The following is a 13688-nucleotide window of genomic DNA, read 5'->3' as shown; positions in this document are numbered from 1 at the left end:
AAACCCTCTTACAACATAACCAAGCGACAGTCCTTATTCTTTTGCTCGACCGTCTGGGAAGAAAGAAATTCACTATCTCCAGAAGTAGCCCATTGCATTTTTGGACAGCTTTAATTATTAGAAAGTTATTTCTTTCCTTTTTTTTTTGTTTTTTGTTTTTGTTTTTTTGTGGGGCAATTGGGGTTAAGTGACTGGCCCAGGGTCACACAGCTAGTAAGTGTCAAGTGTCTGAGGCTGGATTTGAACTCAGGTACTCCTGAATCCAGGGCCAGTGCTTTATCCACTGCGCCATCTAGCTGCCCCAGAAAGTTATTTCTTAACATTAAGCTCAGATTTGCTTCTTTGCCAATTTGCATTGCTCCTTGTTCTTCCCTCTGGGTTCAAGCAGAATGAGACTAATTCTCTTTCTCCTGTTCCCCCCTTCCCCCTTCCTTTTTTAAAGGATAGTCCTTTAAAATCTTCAGGAGCTAGATGGTGTATATGCCTATGATCCCTGCTACTGGGGAAAACGGAGGCTGGAGGATCTCTTGGGCGCTGGAGTTCTGAGCTATAGTGAGCTAAGCTCAAAAAGTGTCCATACTAAGTCTGGCATTAATATGGTGAGCTTTCCAAGAGCAAGGGCCTACCAGGGAAGAGCGAGTCATCGCAGTTTGAAGGTGGAGCTGGGTCCAAGCTCCCATATCCATCAGAGGGTGATGGGGCCCTTGAGTGGGTGAAATAGGGAGACCCAGTCTTAAAAATAAAAATTCAGAGACATCCAGCATCTCCTTTTCCCCTTTTAGGCTCAACATCTCTAGCAAAATATAAGGAATGAGATCAGGCTTTTAGCCCTTAGCCCTACAATCTAGAAACCAGTAATAGGATGAGACATTTAGAATTGGAAAGGAGTTCAACCACTTCATTTGTAGATGAGGAAACCATGGTTGTTGTTGTTTTTTTTAAATAGGGGCTGCATTGTTGTGGTATAATGATTTTGGTGGCTACTCTCTGCTAAAGACCCCCTTTCTAAAACCTAGACCAGATGATAGAACTGGCCTAGCAGGCAGGGCTAAGAATATAAAACATTCCAGGTGGGAACACTTGTGTTTTGGGGATACTGATTTCAGATGTCTTAGGAGGTGAGGTCAACCATCTTTCCACTTTATTTGATAAGCGGTAGCAACAGTGATGGGCAGTCACTATGGGTGCTTCTTTGAAGCCCTGTGATTAAGAGACATCTTTTCCTGTCCAGTGCCTTGGACCTCTCTAGACCCAGCTGCTGTGAATTGTAGACTGTCTACTTTTGTTGTTTTCCTTGGACTTATCTGCACATAAATTGTGCAGAAAGAGGACACAGTAATAGGGTCAGTCAGTGGCAAAATTGTGAACGGGACAGTGAACATAAGGTCATAGGTTCTGAGCTGGAAGGGACCCCAGAGGTCATCTAGTTGGCTTTTTAGATGAGCAAACTGAATACCAGAGATTAAATGATGTGCTCAAAGCCCCATGGAGGTCAAGGCTTGCATTTGGACACAGACAGTACACTATGGTGTGATAGAAAAAATGCTGGATTTAGATTCATAGGACCTGGGTTTGAATCCTGGTTTTGGGGGGTGGTGTGAGTAGGTAGGGAGGAGGAGACAAGTTTATACAGATTTACAATAAGTATATGTAGAATACAGACAGTAAGTATGTATAGAATAAACTTAAAAGAGAATAAATACAAATAAACACAAGGTAGTTGTGGGGGGCAGGGCACTGCTGGTTGGGGGAGGGAATCAGGAAAGGTTCCATGGAGGAAGGTGGTACTCAGCTGAATCTTGAACAAAGTGAGATTCTCTGAGGATTCAGCGACGGCTCTTTATATCATGTTCGCTGCTTCCCAGCAGGGCCCAAGCCTCACAATGTTACCCTGGTTCCTCCTTGGAGGGGTTGGGAAAAGTGAGCTCATTCTCTCTAAAGGGCAGGTACTTGATAACTTTTTCCTGCCCAAGAAGATTTAAATTGTAAAAGAGGAAAGGATGATGTTTAAGCCAAAAGAAAATCATCAGTAGCTTTTCATTGTTGGGTCTCAGCTGGTGATGGGTTTTTAAGGCAGGGGGCCTTTCTGGAACCCCTCCCATTTGAGCCTGTCGGTGAGGTGACTTTTCCACTTACGTCAGGAGCAGGAGGTAGAGCCAAGACTCATCCTTTTTTGCTGTCACGGGCAGATGGGAAGCAGAGCTCACTTGTGATTCGAGGAACAGCATGAGCTGCTACGTGACCAGATTTTGACACTGACTTGGAGAGAGTGTGAAAGCTTGTACACACACACACACACACACACACACACACACACACACACGCTGATTAAGCCTCTCCTACATTCATTCAGAGCCAGGTCTCAGTTGTGCTTCTTTTCATTTCTAAAATTTTATAATAAGCTGTTTTTTATGCCCTTGGGGAAGGGCTGGGTTACTTAACTTACCCCACTAATAGGGTATTCCTGCCGTGAAGGTTTAAAACAAAACTAAGATATATGTGTATGTCCCTACATACATGCATTCACGTACCTTCTTTCTTACAAATCCTACCTGAACTGAACTGAATGGCCAAACTATATCCTTTAGTAGATTCTGTTGAACAGCTGTGCCTTGACATTGAATTCCACTGGATACTTTTTCCTTGTTTTGTTTTTTTTTAAGTAAAATAAAACAATTTAAAAATTAATATCTTGGGGTTTTTTTACCCACCTACATTTCCCTATGTTCTCTTCCCAGAGAACCATCCTTTATAATAAAGAATAAAACCAGAAAAGCATTTTTGAAAGGCTTCCTCTGTGCTAGATGACAAAGGAAATAGTTTCTTCCCTCAATGGGGGTGGGCCGTGGATGCAAATGTCATAGTATTAAGAAAATTGAGGGGGCAGCTAGGTGGCGCAGTGGATAAAGTACCGGCCTTGGATTCAGGAGGACCCGAGTTCAAATCTGGCCTCAGACACTTGACACTTATTAGCTGTGTGACCCTGGGCAAGTCACTTAACCCTCGTTGCCTGGCAAAACAAACAAACAAACAAACAAAAAAGAAAAAGAGAATTGAGAAGGACAGAGCACTTATAACTTGGGAGATCTGGGAAGGCTTCCTGAAAGCAATAGTACCTGAGATGAAACTTAAGGGAAGAGAAGGATTCTGAGGCAGAGACGAAGAGGGAGTAGAAAGCCTTCCAAGTGCAGGGGACAGCTGGTGTAAATGTAGGACAGGTCATGAAGAATTTAGAGGACAGCTTGTAGTTCAGTTTGACTGAATGTAGAGTTAATGAAATGTGGACATGGCTAGACCAAGGCAGCATTTGTCTCCTTATTTATTTTTTAAAAATTTAATTTTATTCAATTCATGAAAATATTTTCTCTTTTACTTCTTCCCCATAGGGGGGAGAGGAGTGGAGAAGGGAAGAGAAAAAAAGAAAAACAACCTTTGTAACAAATGCATAATTGAGCCAAACATATCCTTTCTCTCTTTCTTTCTTTCTTTCTTTCTTTCTTTCTTTCTTTCTTTCTTTCTTTCTTTCTTTCTTTCTTTCTTTCTTTCAGTGAGGCAATTGGGGTTAAGTGACTTGCTCAGGATCACACAGCTAGTAAAGTGTCAAGTGCCTGAGGCTGGATTTGAACTCAGGTCCTCCTGAATCCAGGGCCAGTGCTTTATCCACTGCGCCACCTTGCTGCCCCCAAACCTATTCTTGCAATGGCCATGTCCAGAAGTGTCTGTCTTGTCCTGAGGAGATGATGAGTCGTATGTCTTTCATCATTGTTCTCCTGGAATCATGGCTGGTTGATCAGAGTTCTTAATCTTTCAAAGCTGTTTTTGTATTCTACAGTTTTCTTGTTAATTGATAAATTGTTTTCCTGGTCCAGCTTATTTGACTCTGCATCAGTTCACAGGAGTTTTCTTAGGTTTCTCAGAAATAGTTTTTCATAACATCTCTTAGGGCAGGCTCTTTATGTCTCAACCCTTAAAAAGGATTCTTTTGGGGGCAGCTAGGTGGCGCAGTGGATTAAGCACTGGCCCTGGATTCAGGAGTACCTGAGTTCAAATCCGGCCTCAGACACTTGACACTTAATAGCTGTGTGACCCTGGCCAAATCACTTAACCCTCATTGCCCTGCCCCGCCTCCCCCCACCGCTCCCAAAAGGAGGAGGAGGGATGCCTTTTGTGGAGAATATCAGGGTATAGGTGGATTAGGAGAAAGCTATATTGGGTGAACTTTTGAATCTAGTGAGGCTTTGGTTAAACAAATAAACTGATGCAGTCAAGTTAGGTTTAGTTACCCCTGAGCTAGACTAATGCGATGTCTTCCTGCCATTAACCTTTCACACACATGTTCATGTAATTTTCCTAACACAAATTTTGTGTCACTGCCTTTCTACAAATCCTCCCCTGGCTTCCTTTTGGCTATAAGATAATATGTAGGGGCAGCTAGGTGGCACAGTGGATAAAGCACCGGCCCTGGATTCAGGAGGACCTGAGTACAAATCCGACCTCAGACACTTAACACTTACTAGTTGTGTGACCCTGGGCAAGTCACTTAACCCCAATTGCCTCACCAAAAAAAATAAAAAAGATAAAATGTAAACAAGCATCTTGGCTTGGCCCTTAAGTCACTTCTCACCATTAGGCTCCATTGCTGCTGTCCCTTTGTGTCTATGTGCCCCCTGCATTTCCCTCCTAACTGATCTTGTCTTCTCCCCTTCTGCCTCCCAGTATCCTTGGACACTTCCTCTACAGAACTGTGACTTGCTGAAAACTCCCTTTTCCTTCCATGCCCAGATGAGTCACCATCTCTTCCATGAAGCCTCTCTGCCCTTCCTCATACTTGTTTTTAGGATTTTGTCTGGATCCTTCCTTTGCCAGCACCACCTTATGGGTGGTTTTATGCACTTAGGAAACATTCGAATAGATTTTGACTTGTGTCATGCTTACTTGTGACCTGTCTTTATCCCTATTTATGCATAATAAGATAAAGAGTCTTAGTCTTGGCCAATATGGAAAGTGCTTTTGTTTGTTGTTCAGCCGTGTCTGACTCTTCCTGACCCCATTTTGGATTTTCTTGGCAAAGATACCAGAGTGGTTTGCCATTTCCTTCTCTAGTTCATTTTACAGTTGAGGAAATTGAGGCAAACAGGGTGAAGTGACTTGCCCAGGGTCACACAGCTATTAAGGGGACAGGAACTGTGTTTATGCCTCAATGCCTAGAGGAACATCATGGTGTTGTGAGTCTTGGAGCAAGAAAGACCAGTGTTGAAATACTGACTCTGACGCATACTATCTACAATGGTTGACACTGAGAAAGTGAGATTCCTAAATAGATCTGAAAGATTAAAGTTGGAAAAGAGTTTAGAAGTTATAGTCTAGTCCCTCTGTTGTACACATTAAAAAATGGTGGCCCAGAGAAGTTATAGCACCTATTCAAGGCCACCCAGGTAGAAAAGGGCCACCTTAGGTCAGTCATTCCGACCACTAGCATTTATTGAGGTTGAATTTGAAGCCAAGTCCTAAGGCTTCAAACAAAGGCTGTTTCTACTGTTTCTTATCCCCTTTCTTTGAGGGGCATGCTCAGTATTAAGGAGTTCTGTACTACTTGGAATTTTTTTTTTGTCTGTGGCCTCTTCCGTTAGAATGTATGCCTCTTGTGGGCAGGGATTGCTTCTGTTATTTCTTTGTATCCTTAGTACTCAGCGTAGAAGCTGGAATGTCATAAAGGCTGCCTGGTTGGTAGATAAGTGTAATGTGTTAAATGTTGACATTGTCATCATTTCCACTCTACACATATTGAAAATCTAATTAAGTTCCTTCAATTTATTTCTGTTTCTGGAAAAGGGTCGGGTGTGATGGAAAAGAATAATTCTTGGGTAGCATTTGCCACAGGGCCGCTAGGTGGTGGAGTGGATAGGACACCAGGCCGAGAGTTAGGAAGATTCATATTCCAGAGTTCAAATCTGTCCTCAGACACTTACTGTGTGATCTTGGGCAGGTCACTTAACCCTGTTTGCCTCAGTTTCCTCATCTGTAAAATGAGCTGGAGGAGGAAATGGCAAACCACTCCAGTACCTCTGCCAAGAAAACCCCAAATGGGATCATGAAGCATCAGACATAACTGAAAAAGGAACGAACAACAAAAGCACTTTCCACATTGGCCATGCCTGTGACTGTATGTCTTGTTGTGCATCTTGAGTCTTCTATCATCAGATGGGGTAGTCAGGCAACAAACATTTTTTAAGTGATTTTTAAAGATTTTTATTATTATTGTTATTATTATTTTGGTTGGGCAATGAGGGTTAAGTGACTTGCCCAGGGTCATGCAGCTAATGTCAAGTGTCTGAAACCGGATTTGAACTCAGGTCCTCCTGAATCCAGGACTGGTGCTTTATCTACTGTGCCACCTAGCTTCCCCCTTTTTAAGTGATTATTATGAGAACTAAGCTGGGAACATAAAGAAAAGCAAAAAAAAAAATAGTCCCTTGCCCTCAGGGAGTTTACTAATGGGGCGGCACCTTGGAAATAACTAGGTACATATAAGATAAGCAGAGTAGATGAAGATGGTCTAAGAGAGAAAGCCTTAGCATCAGGAGTGGAGGTGGGAGGGAGTCTGGGAAAAGCTTCTCCAGAAGATGGGACTTGAGCACAGCATTCCAGTGACAGGAGGGGGGAAAGGGTGGGGGGAGAAACAGAGAGAGAGAGAATCTGCAGAGTCACAGAAAGAAGTTGGGACATCATATTGATCCAACAACTTGGAAGTAGCTCTGTGTAGCTGAATGGTAGAGTACCTGGAGGGGATGAAGGTGTGAGAAGCCAGTAGCTCTTGGCAAATCACCCATAAACTACTGACCTTAAGTATCCGGGGCATTGTCTATTGCTGTTGGCCACTCACCTATGTCTTTGGATTAGAGCAGGACTCCTTTAACTCCTTGTATTTATTAGAACAAAAATAGGTGCTTTGGGGCAGCTAGGTGGCACAGTGGATAAAGCACTGGCCTTGGATTCAGGAGGACCTGAGTTCAAATCCAGCCTCAGACACTTGACACTTAACTAGTTGTGTGACCCTGTGCAAGTCACTTAACCCTCATCGCCCCACGGGGCGGGGGGGCAGAATAGGTGCTTTGCATTCGGGAAAGTTCCTCTCCCCAGACTTGCAATCATCATGAGCACCAGGCCCACATCTCTGCTAAGTGGGGTGTCCAGTTGTCAAGACACTTCTTACTGAGGAAGTTTCTCAGGGCAAATTCAGAGTGGGGGGATGGGAAGGGAGGGACTGAGCATGGATATAGTACCTGTTGTATGCCAAGCTCTGTGCTAAGCACTTTTTTTGGGAAAAGTGGATTTAGAAAGGAAACTAGGGTGGCCTTCAGGCCTTTCTTTGGATAACCTCAGGCTGCTGCTGCTGCTGCTGCTCAGGGGTCATCTTGCTCCTTGGCCCTAGTCCTAGCTGTTCCCCAAGGGTTGTATCCTTCTGAGAACAATTGGGCTTAGACTTCAGCTGTCCCCCTGGGATGGAAAGAAGGAGAACTGGTTTCCAGGGTGACGACCTGCAGCCGGGCTCACCTGATATGGACTATTGTCACTCGCAGCAGGTGATGTGGATAAAGTGTTCCTTCATTTCCCTCCCCATGGAGCTGATTCCAGTAAGGAAGGAGGCAGAAAAGGAATCTGGGAAGATAACATTAATGGCCAGAAAATGATTCTTCTTTTTGCTGGGCAATGGGGGTTAAGTGACTTGTCCAGGGTCACACAGCTAGTAAGTGTCAAGTGTCTGAGGCCGGATTTGAACTCAGGTCTTCCTGAATCCGGGGCCGGTGCTTTATCCACCGCGCCACCTAGCTGCCCCAGAGATTGCATTCTAATATTAGTAAATCAGCAAGTATTTATTACATGCTCATCCCAATGGAGGAGACAGTAAGCATGCATGTACATGCGGCATAAGTTTAAATTGAATAAATTTGAATATGTACAAAGTAGTTAAGCATGAGGTAGTGTGGGAGGAAGGAAGAGTAGTAGGTTGGAAGAAAATAGGAAAAGCTTTATGCAGAAGATCATTCAGTCAATAAACACTAATGTACTATGGATACAAAGGGAAAGCTAGGTAGTATAGTAGATAGAACACCAGGCCCTGATTCAGGAAGACCTGAGTTCAGATCTGGCCCCAGACCCTCACTTAACTAGCTGTGTGACCTTGGGCAAGTTCCTTAAGCCTGTTTGCCACAGTTTCCTCATCTGTAAAAAGAAGGAAATGACAAAGCACTACAGTATCTTTGCCAAGGCAAAAGACTGTCCTTGTCCTCAAGGAACTTGCAGTCTAAATGGGGGAAGACCACACCAAAAAGGTGGTTGACCTGGAAGCTAACGATGGGGAAGAGAGAGTATCTATCTGCATGATTAAAAAAAAAGAGTGAAGCCGAGGCTGGTGGGAAATAAATTGTCTACAGTGGGCACCCTTTCTGAAAAGAGGATGTGGGAGGAGCTCTCCACTGTCCAGTTTTCACCCTCTCCAATCAGAGGGAAAGAGGGGCCCCTGGGGCAGGGGCTACCGATGAGTTTCAGGCTTGATGTGGACTTGCAGGATGACTGAAATTCCACTAGGCTCATTGCAAGTCTGGAGGAGTTCAGCCAGGTAGGAAATGATGAGACGGCTGCCTTGGGCTCCCTCCTTAAATGAAAGCTGGGTGCATCTTAAAGAGGAGGATTCTGGTAAGGAGACATAGTGCATTCCAAGCATGTGGGACAGCCAGTGCAGAGACAAGGAGGTGGTGGGCGATGGAATGTCACGTGTGCGGAACTGAGAGAAATCTCGTTTGGCTAGATTGCAGAGAGAAGGTGGGGGAAAATAATGCCCATTGAGGCTAGAAGCTAGGTTGGGGAGGAGACAGCACAGGTGGGGAGGCCAGGGAAGGCTGTTCTGTTCTGGGGAGTCCCAGGGATGATGAGTGGAACAATGGTCCTGTGTATCCTTTTCCACTCCTACTGACAATCTAGGGAGCTTCTTCTCTGATGAATGATTTGGGGGCTGGTTAGCCGTTCCTTGTAGAATTGTTTATCTAGAGACCCCCTTGATGGTGGAGGCAGCTCTAACTCCAGGTAGGGAACGAGAACCTTTATCTATTGGAATAGGTTGTCCCACATAAGCCAGCTTTTTGATCACATCTTTTCCTAGTAGCTTCAGGTCCTTTGTTGGGATGCTCTGTCTCTCTGATCCTTGGTCTTCTCATCCTCAAAATAATGGGGTTGGATTATGTCAATGGCCCCTAATCTATTTTTGTCTCCAAGAGGTGAAAAGATGTACTTTGTTGCTCCTGACCCTTTGGAACCAAGGTGTCATTGAGGCATGGAGATTAGGGGAAGATCAGAAGGATTGGCATGAGAAATTGGTAGCTGGGATCTCTTTCTGGCAGGGTCTGAACATAGGAACAGTATGGGCAAGGCTGAGCATGGGAGTGTGGATTAGAAACCAAGACTTGCCCATATCTTCACCTGTTCAGCACCTGTTCTGCTCCTGGGGCATGTTTCCTTTGCTTTTAGGAAGGTTGAGGGGATTTGGGGAAAGAATGAAACTGAATTCAGTAGCCTGGCAGCAACCTAGTCCTTGATAGGTCCATAGCCTGCGGCTCCCCAGTTGGGAATGAAACCTGAGCTAGTGTGAGGCTCCAACAGCCACTTGAGCTTCTGGCAAAATCTAGTTTGTCTGGGAAAGGCAGGCAAGTTACTGGAAGGCAGGTTGGATGATTTAGGGGAACAGAGCTGGAGCTTTGAGCCAGAGTGTGCTGAAACACATTGAGTTGGTAGAAGAGCCAAAAGGGTAATGGGTTTGCCTCACAACCTTTAGTAGTAAATTACTCCTCTCCTTGGATCAGAGTTTCTTCATTTGTAAAACGAAGGGGTTGGCCTGGGTGATGGCCAAAGTTCTCTCTAGCTCCGATATGCTCTCAGGGGGAGAAGGGATACTTTGGGATCCAGGAGACCCGGGTTTGAATCTCAGCTCCAGTACTTTGTAGAATAATGGACGGGTCACTTGACCACTCTGCAAGCTTCAGTTTCTTCATCCTTAAAATGGGAAAACACTAACAACTACCGCCACTACCACCAAGAATAACAACAACAACAATAATAGCATCACATTTCATGGGGCTGATGTGAGGAAAAGGTTTTATAAAGTTTAAAACAGTGTATAAATATGATTTAGGATGATTTCAGAGGGAATGCGATCCTTGAGTTACTTGCCCTGGTCCCCCCCCTCCCTGTCTGCTGCTTCATGTTGCCAAATGGGTTTTTTGTTTAGTTGTTTTCAGTTGTGCCTGACTCTTTGTGATGCCATTTGGGGTTTTCTTGGCAAAGATACTGGAGTGCTTTGCCATTTTCTTCTCCAGCCCATTTTGCAGATGAAGAAAGTGAGGCAAACAGTTAAGTGACTTGTCCAGGTCACATATCTAGTAAGTGTCTGAGGCCAGATTTGAACTCGTGAAGATGGGTCTTCCTGATTCTTTCTAAGCCCAGTGCTTTAACCTGCGACACCTCGCTGCCCCTTGTATTTGCTGAACTCTCTGCTAGTTGCTAAGTCTACAGACTTAGCCTAAATGCCACCTTCCACTACAAGCTTTTCCTGATCCCTTTAAAGGCTGTGCCCCCCCCCCACTTACCTTGATTTAACTACCTTGTATTTGCATTTTTTCTGTACATTCTTATTTGTGCTCACATCATCTACCCCAATAGAATGGACACTTCTCGAGAGCTAGGATTGGCTTCCTTTCTGTCTTTGTATCTGCAGTGCCCAATCTAGTTCCTGGAACGTTACAGGTGCTTAATAAATAAATAAATAAATAAATAAATGATGGTTGCCCAAAGAGCATGAGCTATCATCCCTTTCTGCAGGAAGCTTTCAGTCCTAGTGGGGGATTGAAAACTCAAGAACCTCAGGATCATTATGTGCTTGAAGGGGCTAGGTTAATTTCCAAATGGAGGAGTTGGTTTGTTGATCCTAGAAGTTCTTGGGAACCATTGTAATGGTTCATTGAGAAAGGGAGAGATGTGGTCAGACTTTGGCTGTGGAGGAAGGATTTGAGATAAGAGAAATTTGAGAGAGGGAGGCAGTGGCCCAGGAGAAAGGTGATGAGGGCCTTTAATTAGGGTGGAAGCTCTGTGAATGGGGAGTAGAGAATGGATGGGTGAAGTGCTCTTGAAGTAGGACTGGCAAGATTTGGCAGTTGGTTTGGAAGTGTGTGGGTAAGTAAATAAGAAGGGGCTTCTAGGTGGTGCACTGGATAAAGCACCAGCCCTGGAGTCAGGAGGACCTGAGTTCAAAATCTGGCCTCAGACATTGACACTTACTAGCTGTGTGATCCTGGGCAAGTCACTTAACCCTCATTGCCCCCGCAAAAAACAAACAAACCAGTGAATAAGAAGTTCAAGGGTGATAATATAGGTGTGACTGAAAGGATGACTTTGCCCTTGAAAGACAAAGGGACATTTAGAGGAGTAATGGGAAAGGAAATGAGTTTTGCTTTGGGTATGTTGTGTTTGAGATGCTTATGGGCCATCAATCTAAATGTTCACTTGGTATTACAGGATTGGATCTCAGCAGTACATTTGTTCAATAATGAGTGTTGTTAGGTATTTATTAAGCACCTGGGGTGTACGGGGTGTTAGGAGGACTAGCACGTCTGGTGTGAGGGCTTACTGAGCCCTTTTCAGGGGCATCTTTGGTGTCCACATGTCCCCCAACTCTCACCTGTGGCTCCAAGAAACTGTAGCATGTTTGGTGGCCACCCCCTGGTAAACCCATCTCAGCAGATGGGCTAAATCAGGTTGAGGGTAACCAACAAACCTAGGTGAGCTAGGGGCATGTCTTCCTTGAGCCTATGAAGACTTCCCTTGGCAGAGTGGGCAGATGAGAACAGTTTGTTCCAACAGCCACGAGGGCAGCTGAAGCAGGTGCTTGGTCAGGCATCAGAGATCCCAACATCATCCTGGGCCGTGGCCATTTCATCCTGACTCTTGTCCTAACACTGGACTTGAATGACTCAGGAAGAGAGGGTGAGGCTGACGATTTTGTGCCACTTTGTGCTCCTCTGCCTCACTCAGATCCAATTCACGTGCAAATCATCACCCCATGATACCATTTGTCCTCTTCAAAAACAAAGGAGGAGCAACAACATCAGGCACCCATTATCTGCCGGGCTTTGTGCTAAGTAAGCACCGAGAATACAAAGAAAGGGGGAAGTCCTGGCTATCTATGGGGAGACAAGAAAACTCTTTACTATATGTTTGTGTGTTATGTAGCCATGTGTTCCATATAATTATGTGGAGTTATATAGTTACGTGCAACCATGTATGTTGTGGATTGGATTATGTGAAATATGATAAAAAGAGCTATGTGCAAACAAGCTGCAGACAGGAGGATTTGGAGAGCATTCTGTGTAAACATTGTGATGAGTCGGTCTGAATTGTCCACAGGGCTGTAGAAAGGCTCTGTGGTCCCACAGGTTGGACTAGATGAACCCCAAGATCTCGTCCAGCTCTGGGAATCTGCACCCTGGCCCTTGAGGGAGGTGGGCCGGGCTGTCCTTTGTCATGATTGGGTGATGGAAAGAGGGGGTAGTCTAGACCAGTGAACAGCAGGTGAGGCTGGATTGAAAGGTGGATTTGGAGAGAGGAAGACGAGTTCTAATCCCTCTTGAGGCTGTGTGACTGAACAAAATCCTCATCTCTCTCAGGCTGTTCTTTCTGAATGTTGAATCGCCTCAGTGCCCACCTCACAGGGTTGTTATGAAGCTTAATGTTCGTAGGACTCTGCTGCTTCCAAGGCCTCTGTTAAGGCCGCAGTTCTTACGGTCATCTGCTTTCTCTCCAGGCACGACTGGAAAGGCGTCCTCTCCTCCACCCCCCGGCACCGAGAGCAGGCAGGCGAATGAGAAAGTGGAGACCCTTTTGATTCAGCTGAGGCTGATCACCCGAGAGAGGGACGAGCTGAGGAAGCGTCTGGCTCTGTCATCTCCTGGTTCGACTTTCGACGACTGCAGGTCAGATCTCCTGCCTGCTTTGCCATTCTTACTTCATTCATCCCATTCATTCATCAGGCATCTTTTGCCATTCTGACTTCATTCATTCAATTCACTCATTCAGCAGGCACCTTGTTGTTTTAACTTCATCAAGCATCTAGTAAATGCATGCAGTGTATGAAGCTCGGTGCTTGGTGTTAGAGACACAGAGATAAGCTTGAAACCCTCCTTCTCTTCTAGAGAAACTTAAATTTTCAGCCACAGTTCTCTAGTAATATCCTATAGAAATGATCCCTGAAAGAGAAAGTTAAATTTTACTGTTCCAGTGGTTTACCTGCATTCAGCTGGCTGCTGTGTAAAGCACAGAGGCTTTGTAATCTTAAATTACTAGGAGGTCCCTGTACACGGCGGATCCACAGCAAATGGATCAGTCATTCAGCGAACAAACGTTCATTCATCATCTACTATGTGCCAGGTATTTTGCGAGGTGATACAAAGGAAGGCAAAAATGGTGCCTGCTCTCCAGGAGCTTACGTTTTAATGAAGGAGGTAGCAGGTATATAGCTAGGTACAAATACATCAAGTATCTGCCCTACTACAGGACTGGGAATATGGAAATAGAAATCATTCTGAAAGAGCTCACATTCTAAAGGGAGAAACAATATGTATGTCTTTGAGTCTATACAGGCT

At 44.8% G+C, this 13688-nt stretch overlaps 1 protein-coding gene across 4 annotated transcripts in view; it reads left to right on the top strand.

Moving 5' to 3' along the window:
* DLG5 (discs large MAGUK scaffold protein 5) overlaps positions 1 to 13688 on the top strand; it is a 153846-nt gene that overhangs the window by 62565 nt on the left and 77593 nt on the right. For all 4 annotated transcript variants that reach the window (XM_043983417.1, XM_043983415.1, XM_043983418.1 and 1 more), the window contains exon 3: positions 12851 to 13019. In XM_043983417.1, the coding sequence (XP_043839352.1) occupies positions 12851 to 13019 (169 nt within the window). The remainder of the gene's footprint in view (positions 1 to 12850; positions 13020 to 13688) is intronic.

Source organism: Dromiciops gliroides, chromosome 2 (assembly GCF_019393635.1).
Source record: "Dromiciops gliroides isolate mDroGli1 chromosome 2, mDroGli1.pri, whole genome shotgun sequence".
Taxonomy (NCBI): domain Eukaryota; kingdom Metazoa; phylum Chordata; class Mammalia; order Microbiotheria; family Microbiotheriidae; genus Dromiciops; species Dromiciops gliroides.
This window is presented reverse-complemented; position numbering and strand designations above follow the sequence as displayed.